The 18,360-nt window shown below is 41.0% G+C and overlaps 1 protein-coding gene across 7 annotated transcripts in view; it reads right to left on the bottom strand.

Moving 5' to 3' along the window:
* The window catches only part of KIF23 (kinesin family member 23), a 30,875-nt gene extending 12,515 nt beyond the window's left edge, over positions 1-18,360 (bottom strand). For 4 of the 7 annotated variants that reach the window (XM_053670147.1, XM_053670146.1, XM_053670145.1 and 1 more), the window contains exons 1-11: positions 18,174-18,360; positions 16,245-16,314; positions 15,028-15,156; positions 10,883-10,988; positions 10,055-10,191; positions 9,732-9,841; positions 9,143-9,313; positions 7,798-7,839; positions 6,994-7,106; positions 6,737-6,858; positions 4,838-4,940 (exon numbers count right to left, since the gene is read on the bottom strand). In XM_053670147.1, coding sequence (XP_053526122.1) covers positions 4,838-4,940; positions 6,737-6,858; positions 6,994-7,106; positions 7,798-7,839; positions 9,143-9,313; positions 9,732-9,841; positions 10,055-10,191; positions 10,883-10,988; positions 15,028-15,156; positions 16,245-16,314; positions 18,174-18,184 — 1,114 coding nt within the window. In that variant the 5' untranslated portion in view covers positions 18,185-18,360. The remainder of the gene's footprint in view (positions 1-4,837; positions 4,941-6,736; positions 6,859-6,993; positions 7,107-7,797; positions 7,840-9,142; positions 9,314-9,731; positions 9,842-10,054; positions 10,192-10,882; positions 10,989-15,027; positions 15,157-16,244; positions 16,315-18,173) is intronic. The other 3 variants (XM_037155729.2, XM_037155728.2, XM_053670144.1) reach the window with 2 other exon arrangements.

Consider the following 18,360-nt stretch of genomic DNA (forward strand, 5'->3'; position numbering starts at 1 on the left):
CTCTGTTCCTGCAAACCTTTGTTTCCTTTCCAGTGCAGCTGCACACACGGCCAAAGCCTGGAGCACCTCACCCGGAACTGCACCATCTCTGGGACCTCGAGGCCATCACATGCCCCAATCTTCTTCCAGGTCTCATCCCTACCCTGTCACACCTGTCCTCATTAACAGTGATGGTCCTTTCTGTTTCCCCACCCTAACCACCAGAACCTGCAGGTTTCTACTTCCTTCCCAATCCAACCACACCACTTTCTCCGTCAAGGTGAATCCTTCCTCTTGGGATGTGAATTCCAGATTCCCTATCTTCTCATACCCCTCATCCAGGAGGGGTATGTTCCAAGGTCCCCAGGGGATGTCTGATACCATGGACAGTGCCAAACCCTGCACATACATATACTTTTGTCTTGCACATACATATCTATGGTAAAGCTTAATTTATAAACTATGCACAGTAAGAAATTAATAATAACTAATAACTAAGGAAATGTACTGTAATAAAAATTATGCGAATGTAGCATTGGTAAGTAAATTAAGGAATTCTTGAACAAAGCACCATGATACCAGGACAGTCGATCTTATAACTGAGGTGGCCACTAAGTGACTAACGGGTGGACAGCATATACAACGTGGACAGGTCACAGGCGGGACAGTGCAAGATTTCTTGCCACTCAGAGTGGTGCAAAGTTATAAGTTACGAAGTATTTCTAAAATTTTTCCATTTAATATTTTCAGACTACAGTTGACTGCAGGTAACTGAAACCATGGAGAACAAATGACAGATAAGGTGGGGGGGGCTACTGTATACACATATACAACATGTGTGTCTGTACTTTTTAGTTATTTCATAATCCTGTTAAGTGTTGGGAACCTTGCCCCAGGTCTCGAGCACCTGGCTTTTAGCTAAAAACATTGCGTTGATTACAGGAACCTGTAATCAACAAGGACTTTCAAAACAACCTCCGGCTAGCACATGTGCATGCGCTCCACAAGCCAATCGGCTACAGGCACATGAGGCGTCCACAAGTACAAGTTACACCCAAGTAACCAATAAGCGGGCCCTTCTTTGTCTCAAGCTAGCCAATAGCAAGCAACCTAATCTCCTTCCTCTCCCTCCTCCCCTATATATATACCCAGTTCGGAAAAATAAAGTTTGCAGCTTGATCAGAATCTTTTGTCTTGCTGCCATTCTTTGCGCCTCTTGTCCCCCCAACCCATTTGTTCTAGGTAGGTGGTCGAGCTCCAGTTGACTGCTCTGCGGGCCGGAGCAGTTAAGTACTGTCTCGCTCCTTCCCAGGTGCTCTAAATTAATCACAAGGACTTGGTTCAAGGCTCTTCCCTCAGCTTGTTCCTATCTGTTCTTCCTGAACAACCTTACCTCCCCCATTGCCTCTATCATTTCTCTTTCGGCAAAACTTAAACTTATAAACCTCAATCAAGTCAAATCTCTCCCTTCCAAATCCATGTACCTTGGCATTCAATTACTAGGCACTGCCACTTGAAAAATCTGAGCATCCCCAATACAAAATCCAGTGACTGCCCATACCTGCACCTCACACTGCCTCTCCTCAGTCAGTATCTTCCTCCTCCTCCTTACTCTCCACACCCAGGTGGACCTACTTCCTAACTAGCTCTCAGTTTTGCCTCCTATTCATACTAGTAAAAGGCTCCTAACTATTTTTCATCTCTAGACTTGCCCCTGGTAAGTTAATTCTCTATACTGGGAAAAAGATCTTTCCAAAAGACCAATCCTTCACTGACTTTATGACTTCATGGGGAGGCTGTGTAATTGTAGAGAGACACAAGTTTTGAGAGTTCAACCTTGGGAAAATGACTTCTAATACATTTCCTCATCTGAAAAATGGGTATGATACAATTCTGAAAAGCCAGAATCAAGAAATCAAGCCCATGCCCTTGGTCAGATAGCTTAATTGGTTAAAGTGTCGTCCTGATAACACTAAGGTTGTGGGTTCAATTCCTGGTCAGAGCAGGTACAAGATCAACCAATAAATGCATAAATAAGTGGAACAACAAATTGATGTGTATCTTTCTCTAAAAAAAAAAAATCAATGAAAAAGAGAAATCAGACTTCCGCCAAGATGGAGGTATAGGTGGATGTGCCGTGCCTTCTCACACAACCAAGTTTAGGGACAACTAAATATTAGCATCAGAAAACACAACCAGAACACGGAAAATTGAACTTTTCGGAAGTCCGTTAACAACAAATTCTTCAGCCCGACCTGTAAGGGGCGAAACCGGCATCTCCTGAGGGGTAGCACAGGAGGACTCCAGTCGGACGGACCCAGGCGCGGAATCCAGACGCGAGAATCCAGACGCGCGCGGGTTCCAAACGCAGGATTGGACCTAGTGAGCGCCGAGCAACCCACCAGGTGAGCGACTGCAGAGGAGACAGTGGGGAGGCGGTGCTGCTTGTTGACTGCGGTCGCCTATCTGCTCGCGAGCAGACAGGCGAGGGAGTGGGCGGTTGGACCGGCGGCGGCGGCTAAGGGCGCCGCCATTTCCCCGCTCTGACCACGCCTCCACATACAGCGTCACAACCCAGCGACCTGGGAGTCCAAGGCGCCGCTTCTCCCGCTTAAAGGGCCAGAACAGACCAAAAATGTCGCAGGAAGACCTCAAAGCCCCAGAGATAAATCTAAGCGACGAAGAAATAGCAAAACTCTCAGACGCAGTTTAAAACACTGGTCATCAGGATCCTCACAGATCTGGTTGATTATAGCCACAAATTAGAGAAACATATGAAGGCTAAACTAATAGAAATGAATGGAATTCCACAGGAAACCCATAGCGATGAAAAGGAAACTGGGACTCAAATCAATGGAGTGGACCAGAAGAAAGCAAATAATGGCCAAACAGAAAAGAGTCAAGGAGCAAGAATTCAAAGAAATGAGGAGAGTCTTAGGAACCTCCAGGACATCTTTAAACGCTCCAATATCCGAATTATAGGGGTACCACAAGGGGGAAAGGCACAGCTACCAGTGGAAAACTTATTTGAACAAATAATAAAAGAAAATTTCCCCAATCTGGCAAAGGAAATAGACTTCCAAGAAATCCAAGAAGCTCAGAGAGTACCAAAAAAGTTGGACTCAAGAAGAAACACACCAAGGCACATCATAATTACATTAGCCAAAATTAAAACGAAGGAGAGAATCCTAGAAGCAGCAAGAGCTAAGGGGACAATCACCTACAAAGGAGTCCCCATCAGACTGTCAGCAGATTTCTCAAAAGAGACCTTACAGGCAAGAAGGGGCTGGAAAGAAATATTCCAAGTCATGAAATCTAAAGACCTACAACCAAGATTGCTCTATCCAGCAAAACTTTCATTTAGAATGGAAGGACAGATAAGGTGCTTCTCAGATAAGATCAAATTCAAGGAGTTCATCATCACCAAGCCCTTATTATATGAAATGTTAAAGGGACTTATCTAAGAAAAAGAAGTTAAAGAAGCATGAACAGTGAAAGAACAACAAGCTCACAGTTATTAACAACCACACCTAAAACGAAAGCAAACTAAAAGGACAGCTAGATCAGGAGTGGAAACATAGAAATGAAGATCTCAAGGAGGGTTAGCAACAGGGGAGTGGGGGGAGGAGGAGATGGGGGGAGAAGGTACAGAAAATAAGTAGCATAGACAGTAGATAGAAAATAGATGGGGGGGCAAGAATAGCATGGGAAATATAGAACCTAAAGGACTTGAGACACATGGACATAAACTAAAAGGGGGTAATGGAGGGGGGGGCAGGGTGGAGGGGAAAGAAGGGGGGGAATAGAACAACTGTAACAGCATAATCAATTAAAAAAATAAATTAAAAAAAAAGTATATGCTTTAATTTCCCAATTAAAAAAAAAAAAAGAAAAAGAGAAATCAAGGCCATGTATAGTATAAACTATGAAACACAATAGTCCCTTAATCATTGGTAGCCATCATTATTCCCGCAAGATAAAATTCAGATATTTTAATGATAGACAAGGGCCTTCATGACCTTGCTCTCCTGCCTATTCATCACAGTTTACCACCCACACCTTCCATTTCAGCTGCCTTGACCCTGCCACATTCTCTCAGGACTGGTTTGTTTACAGTGGCTGCCAGGGACGATGCCTTTAACCCCACCCTTCTTCCTGGAGCTCACTACTCCATTTAAGTGTCACCTCCATGAATTCTTCCTCCAATCCCCCACCCCCACCCCTCCTCATGTTGGATGAGGCAGTTCTACTCTGTACTCCCGTAGTACCTAGTGCTCACTTCCGTCATCCACTGGAACAGTCTCATTATCTATCTGCCTACCTCTTGTACTGGGCTGGGCTCTCTAGGGTAGGGCTCCATCCTTTATATCTTAATTCCTGGCACACAGTAGGTACTCCATAAATGTTATTAACATAAAACATAACTTGAACAGCCACACAAAATTAAAGATTAAATAAAAAAACAAATTACAGATCTTTCTATCGGGTTTTGTGTTCAAAGATTTTTTCCTACCTCCAGAAGCCAATTTTTACAAATTTGAATGCTGGAGTAGCTGTTAAATGATTTCATTTTTAAAGACCCAGTACTGACAATACCAGCAATAGATAAAAATAGATCCTTTCAATATGAATACAATTTTTACTTATTTTACTTTTCCCTGCTCTTGAAGAAATCAGTGTATTGTAATAGATACCAAGCCAGCATAACTAAAGGAATAGCACTAACCACTAAACTCAGACTGTAAATTATGAAACTGAAGACAATTATGCTTAAACCTTCTATCGGTAAGCAGACGATAAACTAGCATTGCAAGCTTTTAAAAGTTGTAGCAATAGATAAGCAGTGAGCTTTACTCACCAGCTTCACGTAATCTGTTCCCCTCTGCTTTTGTCCGGTTAGTTCTTTCACTTCCAGCAAGATCTACCAGGGACAACTGGCTTATAGTGATCTGCTCTTTTTCCTGAAGGGAAGATCATAATGCCAATAATATAACATGAGTAATAACTAGTTTACAGTGTTCTTTAAATATATTCAAATTAACAAGTTATTGTATTATGGATATAATAGTTGCACAATACAAAATGTACTGGTAGAAGGAAAAGGATACAAATTTTGGGTGAAAAGTTTGCTAAAAGCATATGATAAATATACTCAAAATATTAATGATTACTCGCCCACTGTCTGTCTTCTCTGCATTTTGCTGGAAGTTCCACTGAGGGCAGAGACCCTGTCTTTCAATGACTTTATCCCCAGCACCTTGCACAGTGCCTAGCACTCAGCAGGAGCTCCAAAAATATCTGCTAAATAGTGAGTCTAGGACAAGGCTACTCTAAAATGTTCTATAACCAAATACTTAATAACTTTACAATCTAATAATTTCATAGTATGCTAATAATTTTTATGAGAAATGAAAGTCAAGAAGTATATAACTAATATTGTAATGTTAAATGTGATTCAAAGAAAATTAAGTGTATATGGAAGCTTGATTTATAAGCATTTTCTTTTCCCCTTCTTTCCTCTCTATTTTTAAACCAAGCTCTTTGCATGAATTACTTATCACCAGTCTGTTCTATATGCTGCTAATGGTATTGGCATCACCTGGATGGATGAGGCCAGTGTGCACACCCTTAGTGACGACACCAGCCAAGGCCAACATGGCACAGCACTGTTTCCATTTCCTCAGGGCAGGCTGCTGCCTACAGCTGATCAACTCCAGCGACCTTTTTGTCCTCTCTGTGGCCACCATCTTCCTGCCTTAGATGTGGGAAGGCCCCCAACTAAGAGCAGCTGCTGAGATGGTTGAGGAGGAAGGGACTTAAGGCATTTTCTAGCTAACATTTACCAAGTGCTGACTATAAGCGAAACACGGGACTAAGAACTTCCCACCTGCCGCCGCCTTTAATCCTCTCAACATCATAAGGAGTTCACTAGTTAGGTCAGACAGCTAGTAAATTAATAGGTATCAGAGTTCAAAACCTGGAGGTCTTTAGTACCATGCCTTACCATCTCCTGCCATCTGGAAACATTCATGATACCAGTTTCATAATTCATTTTGAATGGAATTATACTTTAATAGGTGGGGGGAGGGGGGGCACTGCTGGCCTATCAGCCCAGAGAACAGTTTAGAATTGGCCATCTCCTAAACTGTACCTGCCCCAGCAAGTTCATTGCTGACATTTGAAACCGTTAACTGAACTTGCACATTCAAAATGAGCCTTCAGAGATAAAACAATAAATTACATTTTTCTTATTTTACCTCCTCTATTAAAGAGATTTATGAAGATTTGTAAACCCCTTTCACAGCAAAAATCCAGGTTCTAAGATTCAGTAGCCAGTTTCCCAGAACTACATGTGTAATGGAACAACTAAAGCCATCACTTACATATATTATTAACTCTAGAGCAGTGATTTTCAGCCTTTTTCTTGTCATGGCACACAAACTAATTACTAAAATTCTGTGGCACACTAAATTTTTTTTTTTTTTGCCAATCTGACCAAAAAAAGGTATAATTTTGATTCTTTCACACCAGATGGCTATTGTTGTGTTGGCTGTTGTCATTTTTTATCTGACAGTCTAAAGGAAAAGAAGTCAGTGCCCTTGACTGGTCAGTTATTGCATGTTTTAAAATTCTTGCACTGCACTGGTTGAAAATTGGTATTCTAAAGAAATCTTTGTTGCAATGAAACATCCCTGATTTAATTCCAAAAACTCAGGGTTTGATTAGCAAAATAAAAGCTCCACACACTACAACTTACCTGTAAGACATTGTCTCCAGTTGCATCCAGTGGAGCTTGAACTAACTTAATGTTGAACACACTGTGGGAACGGCTGGATTCACGATTCAAATGTGTGTTAGCAATACGTCTTTTTTTCTGGCCTATAATAACAGAAAAAAAAATCATTGCTCAATACTGAACTCGACCATTTCATTATACATGCTTTCTACTAAACCAAAAAGTACTGCTGGTCAAACATATTCCTTGTTTTATAGTTTTCTCATTTTAATGCTAACCTCTCCAGAAAACGTCAAAAGCCTCCTCAATAGATTTCACTTCCACTTCTGTACATCCTGCAACATACATGTTATGATTCTTATCTTCACGAAGCACTTTAGATTGTGGAGGTCTATGGGAAAGAAAAAATGTAAGTTTCCTAAATTACAAGTTATTACTGTCTCAGTTTAAGACTAGGACTAAAATGCCAGGCAACATGACATCCATTGTTATGACAATGAGCCCAAGCAAGAACCCAGAAAAATATTAAACATAACTTTAAGGACACATAGTCAACATTAGTTACAAGAATGTATTTTGCTTTAAAATTTTTGCTCTAATTTGTTCTAACAAAGCACATGAAACAGCACTTACTAAACAATGAGACATCAAGTAGTGTTACAGCAACAACACATGCACAAGTTTAGCATTGAAATCTGGCATTTTCCTACTTTTAAAAGACAAAGAGAACTGGTTCTGACCTCAGGGTCAGCAAAACACAAAATCAGAAAGAGTTGGTGTATACGAGGAATGGCAATCCTTCCCAAGTGGCTGGTCAAGTTTTAGGCTTACAGGATAGGCAGATAAGGATGGGAAAGGGTGCTGCCTGTTTGGCCTTGTCTTAGGAACAGTGGGGATAGAAACGCTTACCAGACACCACCATCCAACAAATGGCAGCTTTTTCAGGGATCACGGAAGGGCTTATAGGTAGCAAAGAGCCCACTGCCAATGAAAAACTACCTACATGCAAACATGCCACAGACACCAAACGCTAACATGACTGCACCCTTCTCCTTAAGAAAAGAGTCAACACAATCACATACACAAAGTCTGCGTTCCTCATGGGCGTGCTGCAGCTGTTCCACCTACCGAAGGAACAAGGTATAGGTTACAAGGTACTGTTTCTACAGTGGCCATCATCTCACAGCAGCATGTTCAGTGCATAGTTTGTGACACTCATGATGAGTCGGATCTTAACACCCTCCAATGTGCTATTTCTTAATCGTATTTTTTAAAAAAACAGTCAACATTAATGAGCTCAAAAAAGCAGGTTACATACCACCCTAACATTAAATCTGAACTCAGTGCCAAATAAACATCTTGTGAGTTCACTCAAGAACTTACCAGGAAGGTTACAAGGCTTACAAGTCACATATGTTAGTCCTTTTGTGCAACTAAAAACTTAGTAGGGTCCTTCAAAAAATAATCTCATTTAGAACAAACCAAACAAAAACCTGGCACATGTGCAGACATGAAACTGATTGGTAGCAATGAAGGACATCACAAAAGGACAAGGGTATGCAGAACTGACATTTTTGAAGGAAATGGGAAAGTAATCAGTCTATACACTGTTTAATGTAAGAGTGGATATACCGACACCTGTCCTCAGTCTAATGGTTTTTTGAATCCAACTCTTTCTCCAATGTCAGACTAGATGTACACATATAAGTTATACGTAAGACATAGGTCTTCAAATTATTTATGTCCTGAGAGAACCTACCTAATAAAGAGGGCCCTGAAGGTAAGCATTTAGCTTAAGAACAAAACTATCAACTCAGAAACGAGATATTAGTATGAGACATGAGATTCCACAGTTAGCTCTGGCACAAAAGCAGATTGTGATGCCAGGTGATAATTGCTCTTCTGTCTAAGCAGGGCAAGACTCAAGGAAATCTAGGGAGTAGTCTTACTGGCAGAATGACGATACAGATGGCACTTCAGATTAATCAGTGAGGGAAGGGTCTGTGAGGTTTAGCTGTACAGACAACAGCTTTCGGCTCCATTCTTTAGAGATCACCAAGACAGATGTTAAAACGGCTACAAACTCCCAAAACTTAGTGTTAGGTTCTTGAAAGGTAGGCCCAGGGCACATCTATAGGGACACTTCTTTATCCAACTAAGGTCCTTCTTAAAATATAGCTCACAGACAAGAGTTTTCAAAAAATAATGTCTAATCTTTCTTCCTCAGGTCCCTAATACACCTGCATATCTAGTTAATAATAAAATGACTCACTGAGGACCATACGCATGATATACACAAATTATATTCAATTCTGAAAATAAAAATAAGGATTCTCCCTATTTATAACTGAGGAAACTAAGGCTCACTGAGGTGAAGTGACTTCCTTAAGATTAAGCAGCTAAGAAAGGGTTCTTTTTACTACTTACTTAGGCTTTATGGGATCAAACGTCACTTCTTCCAGTAGATCATATATGTAATTATTATATATTTCAATATAAGAGACAAATACACCATAGACACTATCTTCATCGACCTCTTCTGCTTTGCAAAATTCTTGTACATTTATCATATCTGCAAATTCTGGATCTATCTGTCGTCTGAAAAGGGGGGAAAAAACCCAAAAAGTGATCTTCTACACTGTGAATTATTATCAAAAGTAAATGATCACAAGAGGAAACTAAAAGATATAAGGGACCTGCCTCACCAGCAGAAATGCACAAAGCAACTTCACTCACATGCGGTCAGCCAGCAACAAGCCCACATCCTCCCTGATACACAGCACAGGCTTCTACAGCCGCTCCCACCCTGAGTGGCACCTTCACTACCTAGTAATTCAAAGGCAGTGCTCTGATAATTGAAGAGAATATCTGAGCATGTAAAGTTACTTAAGAACATTCCTCATCTTAGAGCTCACTAAAGCCAACTGTCAGACCACCTTCTCCACTCCGTGCTCGCCAATCCCTGTGCCCAACAAACCCATTGGACAGGGTTCCCCTTACAAACTCAATTACTTACTTGCCAGAAGGGGTCTTTGGATTGGGCATGGCCTCTCTTCTCTGCCGCTCTAATAAGGCATCCACTTCACACTGTATATCCATGCTATTCCTATCATTTGATTTAAAAACCTGAATAAAGTAGGGGCAAAAGTCAGACCATGATTTTGAGAATTTGACTTAATTACATAAGAAACATATTTGAGAACCAAGAAGCACTTATTTAAACATATTTAAGGTTTTAAAATGTATCCAATTAGTTCTCTTAATACTACTGTATCCACAGGTATATTCGTCCCTATGTCCTCAAGTGCAATAGTTACAACATAGAAGAGTTTTACTTACATATCTTTTAGCTTGAAATGACCCTATACTGTTAAAGATCATGTCCAAACAACGAGGAAGTAGCCCTCCTGCCCCTAGAGAACCAGTCATGGTGTGAGTTTTTCCACTTCCTGTCACGCCGTATGTAAAAAGGAGACCTATGACACAGCAAGCCACACTAGTTATGTCTTAAAAGTCCTCCACTTGTAGCATTTATTCATTGTATTAAAAAACACTTAAAATTAACCAGCTCAGTAAAGGTTTAACAACACCCTAACAAATCTGTATTCAAGGCCAAACATAAGCCAAATATGTAAGAACCAAAAAGTTTTATCAGAGAGGGAAAAAAGGAAAATCCAACAAAACTCCAAGAATCATACCATTTTTTACATATACACAATGGAATTCTATGCAGCAGAGAGAAAGAAGGAACTCCTACCCTTTGCAACAGCATGGATGGAACTGGAAAGCATTATGCTGAGTGAAATAGGCCAGGGGTTGAAAGACAAATATCATATGATCTCACCTTTAACAGGAAGCTAAACAACAAAACAAACAAGCAAGCAGAATAAAAACAAAGACACTGAAATAGAGAACAGGGGGACAGTGACCAGAGGGGAGAGGGGGAGGGAATTTAAGGGGGGAAAAGGGGAGGGATTTGGAGAAGCAGATATGAAGGACACAGGGATGAGAACTGGGGGGTGGGGGGGGAAATGGGAGGGGGTAGGGGTGGAAATGGGAGGGAGGTGGGGAGCACAGGTAGGGGGGTGGGATGGGAGAAGTAGGCAAAAAACTGTACTTGAAAAATAACTAAATAAAATTATTGAGAAAAAAAAAAAAGAATCATACCATTTTTGCCATGAATGAGGTCATCTACCAAGGGATTAGCCACAACATCAAAGAGCTCCTTCTGAGTGGTATGAGGACCGAACACTCGTTTAAACGAATACTGAATCTGTGAAGAAGAAAAAAAAATTAAAAAGCACACAACTGGATATATCTAGGCTAGAAATACATCTGTTTAAATTTATTCAAATGTTTCTTTATGAACATTTAATATCTAGATGCACAAAGAAAAAGCACTAATGGCCTTTAAACTTGGACCCCTTAAAGAAGTCATAACCTACCTCATTATACCAATTATAAATGTTAAATATTTCCAGTTATAACTACTGGAGAGAAGTAGAAAAATCTTAAGCCCACTAATCCTTCATAGACTAAGGGTGAATTTGTTTTAATTAAATGACAAGGAAGATCAAAAGGTATTATGATTCAGCTACAGACTTGTGAAAATTCTCATGGATCACCTCATTTTACTGCTTTCTGTGTTTTCTTATAAAGGTGTTGTTTAAACATAGTGCCCTGGCTGGTGTGCCTTGGTGGACTGAATACCGGCCTGTGAACAAAGGGGTTGCTGGTTCAATTCCTGGTCAGGGCACATGCTTGGGTTGCAGGCCAGATCCCTGGTTGGGGATATGTGAGAGGCAACCACACATTGATGTTTTTCTCCCTCTCTTTCTCTCTTCCTTCCCCCCTCTCTTTGAAAATAAATAAATAAACTCTTAAAAAAAGGCATAACAGCACAAAGCTAAGTGATTTGATGTTTTTTTTTTTTAAATGGCAATGAACCATAAATATAAACTCATCTGAGTTCATACATAAAAGAAATTTTAAATAAATCGTGACCTTTAAAAAGCAGTAACACATCAATGATCAAATCTTTCAAAATATGATTATAAAGTATAAGCATATCGCCAAAAATATTACTAAATTTCTATTTGGAAAATCAGATTGGAGATTGGGATATAAATTACGTAAATTAAAATGTCTTAATTGTCCAAGACCAAAGTGCTATTACTTCTGTTTTCGTTATTTTCCAGTTTTATTGGACTGTAGATACTACAGTTGTTTCTGCAGGTTTCCTGAATTTGTTACTTCATGGATGCCAGTACTGTTATTTGGTACATTAGTACTCATTAGAATTTACTATGGATTATAGCCTTTGTCAAGTGGCTCCCATTCTCATGTTTTACACCCTTTACCTTAAATTGAACCTGCAAAGATATCAATATGACCCTTGTGTTTTTATAATTAGCAGTTTTGTCCCCAGGAAGGAGACGTGTATAGATCAGTACTCAACTACAATGACAGCAGCAGCTGGCACTTAGCACAGACCATGTCCCAAGCACTACCTTGGCATGGTAGTGAATCATTTCATTCTTACAACCTCTGCTGTGGGTACTATTAATTATTATGCTCATTTTATAACTTATTAAAGATCACATACCTACTTCTTCTAGGCTAACCCTCACCTTGTGGAAGTTTTTATTCCGTTCCTGTGAAACAGCTCCAGAATTCGTAAAAAGAACTATCAGAGTAGTTTGACCCAGACTGAGGGTGCAAACAGAGCGCACATGTCCATGAGAAGAAAAAACATTTTTACAAACTTCCCATAATGGCATAACATAGTGTGGGGTTTTCTTGCACATGTAAAAATGTTACGAAAACCCTTAAGTCCTGCTATTTTAAATGAAATAATTATTTTCCAGGAAAGGAGGAAGGATTGAAGGAAGGAAGGAAAGAAGGAAACGAAAGAAAAGGGGAGGGAGGGAGGGAGGAAGAATACATGCCGGTGGCGCTGACAGGTTCATCAGATGACCTCCAAACCCTCACGGCAAACCCCTCCTTTCCAGGTGAAGAAAAGTGAGATCCAAAGGAGGAACTTGCCCTAAGCCCATGGAGCTAATTAGTATCAAAGCTGTTTCCAGCCCAACAGTCTTTCCATTATTCAATGTTAATCTCCACCAAAGCTTTCGTACTATTCACACATACATTCAACTCCAATGAATAAAATTCAGTAAGTCAGTTTTCAACTGTTTTATATTCTCAAAGGCCTACTCCTCCATGAAGCCTTCCTGGACCATTCATTCATGCTTAATCCATATTTATTGTTTGGCAAACAGGGTGGAGAAAGTATAACATCCCTCGAGGCTTACTTTATACCAGGGGAAAGAGATGATAAACAAGTAGATGTATCTATAGAGTGTTAAGTGGAATCAGGGAAGTCTGATGAGGTCATCTGGACACACTCTCAGAAGAGATAATACTTAAAGTGAAACAGGGCGAGGAGTTATTCATGATAAGAGCTAAGGGGAAACCAAGGCCCACAGAGCAGCGCTGAGGCAGGATGTTGGCTTATCTGAGGAATCCAGGATTGGAGGAATGCTAAGAGAAGAGGTGGCCAGACTGACAGGAGGCAGATTAACCAGGATTATGCCTATTTAAAAACTTTATTCCTTGGAAGTTTTAAACACAGAAATGGTGAGATCTGATTTATGCTTTTAAAGGTCCCTCTGGCTACTCTGTAGAAAACTGGATTAGAGAAGATTGGAGTGGAAGCAGGCAGTCCAGTTAGGCTTCAGTACATTCTTGTCAGCGCTGTTCAGATAAGGTCAGTGAACCGGTGCCACTCTGAGAACTGTTAGTTTCCATTCTAGCAGAAGATAATTACAGAAACGGAGAAGAAATGTTTAGAAACTTTTGCAGCCATTTGGTATGGCTGCAAGCTCCCAAAATGTGATCAATAGGTTTATCTTACTAAACAGATAGATAGGTTCTCTGCTGTCTGACATGATTAGTTCCAAGTGGCAAAGCTGCATAAACGTATCAGTCACAATGCATTTAAAAAATGCTGTTTGAGAAGCACTCAAACCAGTTCAAGAAGCACTGGTCTCCACGATTAATAACAGGCTGCACACAAGGATGGTGGCAGTGGAGATAGAAACTTGGCAAAGGACAAGTTCAAGATATACACTGGAGTAGAAGTGGTAGTGCCTACCAATGAATAGGATATGAAGGGAACCAGAGAAAGGTAGGAACAAGGTTTCCAGCTTGAGCAACTAAGCAGAAGGTGGCAGCATTTATTGAGAAGGGAGGAAGTGATTTAGAGAGGAAAAAATCAAGAGTTCTCTTGGACATGTAAAATTTGAGATGCCTATGTGATATCCATGCAATAGATGTTCAAGTTTATAGCCAGAAAAGGTTTAAGCTAGAGGTAAAAATTTCAGTACTACCATAGAGTCAACATTTAAAGCCATAGAAAAGTATAGATAGACAAGAGAGCCCTGGGTATAGGCCAGACTGGTGGACTGGGGCTGGAAAAGGAAGCGTCTGCAAAGAATGGCCCAGAGAGACCCAAGATGGAAGGTTGTAGGGGGTCAGGAGAGTGTCTCAGGAAGGAGGGTGCTCCTGATAAACAGATTGTAACGAGGACAAAGAGGTGTCCATTGAATTTAGCAGTGAAGAGGCCGCTGATGGGCTCTTGAGGAGCAATTTCGCTGGAGTAATGTGCACAGAGGAGTGGACACTTGAAAGTAGAACCATAGCCTGAATCGATCCTCTCATCCCCATTCCCAGTCATCTCTTTTAGCACACTGATCTTTCTGTCTCATCTGTTTGAGGGTTACATGTTTATCATGTGTCCCCGCACTAAGCTGTAAACTCTGTAAAGGCAAGGACTGTGTCTCACTTATTTTTAAAAATCTCCTTCCGCTCTCCAGCTTAGCACATGTTTGTTGAACTGAATTGAACTCATTTTGCTCAACATTTTACTAAAAATAAAAACACCTCATAAGAGGTATGGATAGAAGTATACAATGTCTGTTAAATGTTATTTGAATCTCCACCCATGAAATTTTGTGTTTACACATGTAAAACTTCCTAGCACAACCACTCACCATTCCACATTAAACTATCCCTAACGTATCCCCCAAGAAGCAATAAATACCCCATATAAGAAATGATCTAAAAAGCAATCTTCTAACTTCAGTATATCAAAAGTGTGTCTGTATATCCCAGGAAGTGTATGGTGGTTACAGTGAAGTAGATGTCTTTCAAAAAAGTGGGAACATGAATTTTGTTAAATTTAAAAAATGGAAAAGCCATTCAGGAAAGAACGTATCGAGTAAAAACAGCTTGGTTTCAATAGGGAATACCTCCTTATAGTCTCCATTTCGGTTGAGTCTGTAGCCTTCAGGAGTATGAAGCTGAACGGTTGTATTATTGATCACTTCTATGCAACACTCTTGATCGGGAAAGCTCAGTGGGCGCACCCTGCAGTATACCTGAAAATACAGAAAAGTGCTTAAAGAACAAAGGGTGACTTTTTACCAACTTTCCATTTACGCTTCCTATTCATTCATTCAATGAACATTTGGTGTCTTAATTTAAGAGATCAATATGAACTTAGAGCTATGAAAACCAAAACCTGCTACCCAAGATGGTCAAATGCAAACAGCCATTAGATATGAGAAAAGACTTTAAATGCACATAAAGTTAAAATATTTTTATAACAAAAAGCATAAAATCCACAGTGTCTCTTCACTATTAGTGGCGCAAATTTAATGAAGTCATGCTACTAATTTAAAACTCTCTCTGAAAATCAATAACATAATCACATAGTGAGAAATACTTGAAAATCTGTTAGCAGTGTTTAGAACTGTATGTTAAAATTTGCCAGCTTAATACATAATAAGTAAGTAGATGCAAGATCTGAAATGTGGTTTTCTTAATCAGTGACAGGGCTGAGGAAGAACTATGTGCCTCTGGTTCCCTCAACTCGGACCAAGAGACACACTCTGGTACCAGTGAAGGGGAGATTTAAAATGTCCCAGAGGAAACCAACCTTCTTGTGTTTGCCATTTGATTTTAAGGGCAAGTTCCCATGCCTGAAACTAGTGAAGTACATGCAATTATAAAAATTCAGACTGAATTAAACTGTTCTATCCCAAAGTCTTAAACTTGGCCCCATAAAGCATGGGGTTTGGGACCTTCCTCACGCAGTGTGTTGTCAGTTAGCGTGTAACAGTCCTGAAGGTAGGAGATGACACTCATCCGAGCAGAGTTCTCTCCCATCTTAAAGAGTACGAAGAATTCTCTGGGATAGTTGAATATTTTTCATTATTTAACTTTTCAAATTCTAATTAGTTATAGGAAGTACATAGCTGACAGAAACTTCATTTTGCTGGATTAATGAATCTTACACAGAAACAAAATTTCAAAGCTAGAACCAGCCTTAAGCAATTTAGTACAGTTCTTTTAACTGAATGTTCTTTGACATTTCCACGTGTACATCTCCATCCTCTCCAAGTATATGCATGAGACATAAAAGGAATGAAGAACACACACACGTGAGTTCACAGGGAGACCTTACCCCAACTGGGTCTTTAAGATTTGTTTGGGATCCTTTTTTCACTACAGGTTTCCTGGGTGTCTTAGTCCTCCTGGTCACAGATTTAAAAAAATAAACAACAAAGCATTTCAGTTAAACACTAACATTTAAAACCTCACCTATAATTCATACAGAGACAAACTTCCTATGGTTTAAAAATTACTCCTTGCTAGTTCCAAAACACTACACCCTCAACAACTAACATGAGTAAGACTAAATTGTGTTAGTGGAAGAGAGTTTATGGCACAAATGATCCAAAAATAATTAAAATTTTGTTTAGGAGACATTTTTGGTGCTAAATGTACCCACTCATATTTAAAGTAGCTTGGACCTTTTCCTGAGCAGCTATTTTACAGAGGCACCACAAGTCTGAAAAACCTACAGGTAAGCGACCACACTTACCAGGAAAGACACACACATCGCACCGAGAGCCACTGCCCGAGGTAGACTGACAAGTGATTGACTTCAGTGAATTATGAAAACAGATGGAGGAATTCATTCTTTCATCCAGATTTATGCCCTTACTTTCAAGGAACAGCTAGTCATTGAATTCTTAAAACCTATTGTCCTTTGTCCCAAAACAAAATGTGGTCCCTGAACTGCAATTTCTTGCTCCTTTAAGTAGTGTAAAAGAGATAGCAGGCCCCAAATGGAGTCACCTGTGCTATAAGCCTACATCACCAAACCAAGAACTGATACCTAACCTAATTAGAGTGTTAGTCTTTCTCAGGAATCTATCTCAGCCAGTTAGCAGGGGATTTCAGGTCAGCGCTTCAGAGGTAAATCCCCTCACAGACCCTGGAGGTCCATCAGAGGAAGGTGCCCATACCCCAGACAATCTGCTTTTTGCTTGGTCCTGCCCTTTTCTGCCTATAAACGTCTCCCACTTTGTACAGCTCTCCAGATCTTTCTAGTTGCTAAATGGATGCCTCCCAAAAAGATTTGTAAAACCTTCCTCAGTTGAAATTTTTATCAATAGGAACAATAGAAAAAGTTATTTTGATTTATTTCACCATTTTTCTAGCACGTCCCAGTCCCTAATTTATCTATATATAGGCTGGATGAATATTTAACACTAAAAGTGAAATTGTTATCATACTATAGATTAAAATATTTTCTTAACATTTTCCCAAATGGGAAATTATGGAGGCAAATTATGGTTTTAAGTGCAAGATCCTATGGTAGGTTTATTTAAATTTACTCGTCTTTTAAAAAGAAGATTTTGACTTTGCCTTCTTAAGAAGGCAAGTTGCCTTTTGCAAACTAGTAGCTTCTAATCTGATAATGATAATAATGATAAAGTCGGCCATCTGCCTTGAAAAATTATTTCTTGACCAGTAGCGGTCAAGGAATTCTGCGCGGAAAACGTCCTGGATTAAGAGGAATGTGGGCGAGTACGTCCGCAGCCGAAGAACAGACCAAAGTAACCGGTCTATACCACGGGATGGTCGCGGCCTCCGGGCCACGGCGCTGGGGTAAGAAAAGCATGCAGCGCGCAAGGCTGCCAGGGCTCTCTCCAGGGCCCGAGACCACCTAACCAACCTCAACCCCGGAGCTCAACACGACCCCATGCGCTACAAGACCCCGCACTAACTCGGCAAAACGCAGCCTGAGAACGCGGGCGGCCAGGAGACGGGAGGAAATTTAGGAAAGGGTTAGCGGAGGCGGCCCCGAGTCAGGGGGCTGGCAACACAGCTAACCAGAACCGGCGTGGTTGCACTAACCTCCTCCCCGCCCCCGCTGACCTCTCCGGGCAGCGGAGGCCAAGGCAGGGCGGCAGACGCCCGGCTTTGGGGGTCAGGGGGCTCCCACTTTGTGGACTCCGGCCGAGGTAGACCGTACGCGGCGAACGGCGGCGTGACGAGGGGCCCGCCCCAGCACCGCGGCCCAGCTCCTCCGCCCTGTACTCACGCAGGCTTCATGGCAGCAAGCTCCGAGCTCCCGGGATGCGCACGCCGGACGCCAGACTCCACCGGGAAGCCTGGCAGGGATGTCGGGTCACAAGGAAGCGGCGCGGCAACCTAACTCGGTGGCTACGGAGCTGCCCTCAGTGAAGCCGGGCGGTGCCGCCGCGAGTCCAGGTGAACTTACCGCCCTG

The sequence above is a fragment of the Artibeus jamaicensis genome, unplaced genomic scaffold, assembly GCF_021234435.1.
Source record: "Artibeus jamaicensis isolate MK-2021 breed Jamaican fruit bat unplaced genomic scaffold, CSHL_Jam_final contig_548, whole genome shotgun sequence".
In the NCBI taxonomy this organism is placed as follows: Eukaryota; Metazoa; Chordata; class Mammalia; order Chiroptera; family Phyllostomidae; genus Artibeus; species Artibeus jamaicensis.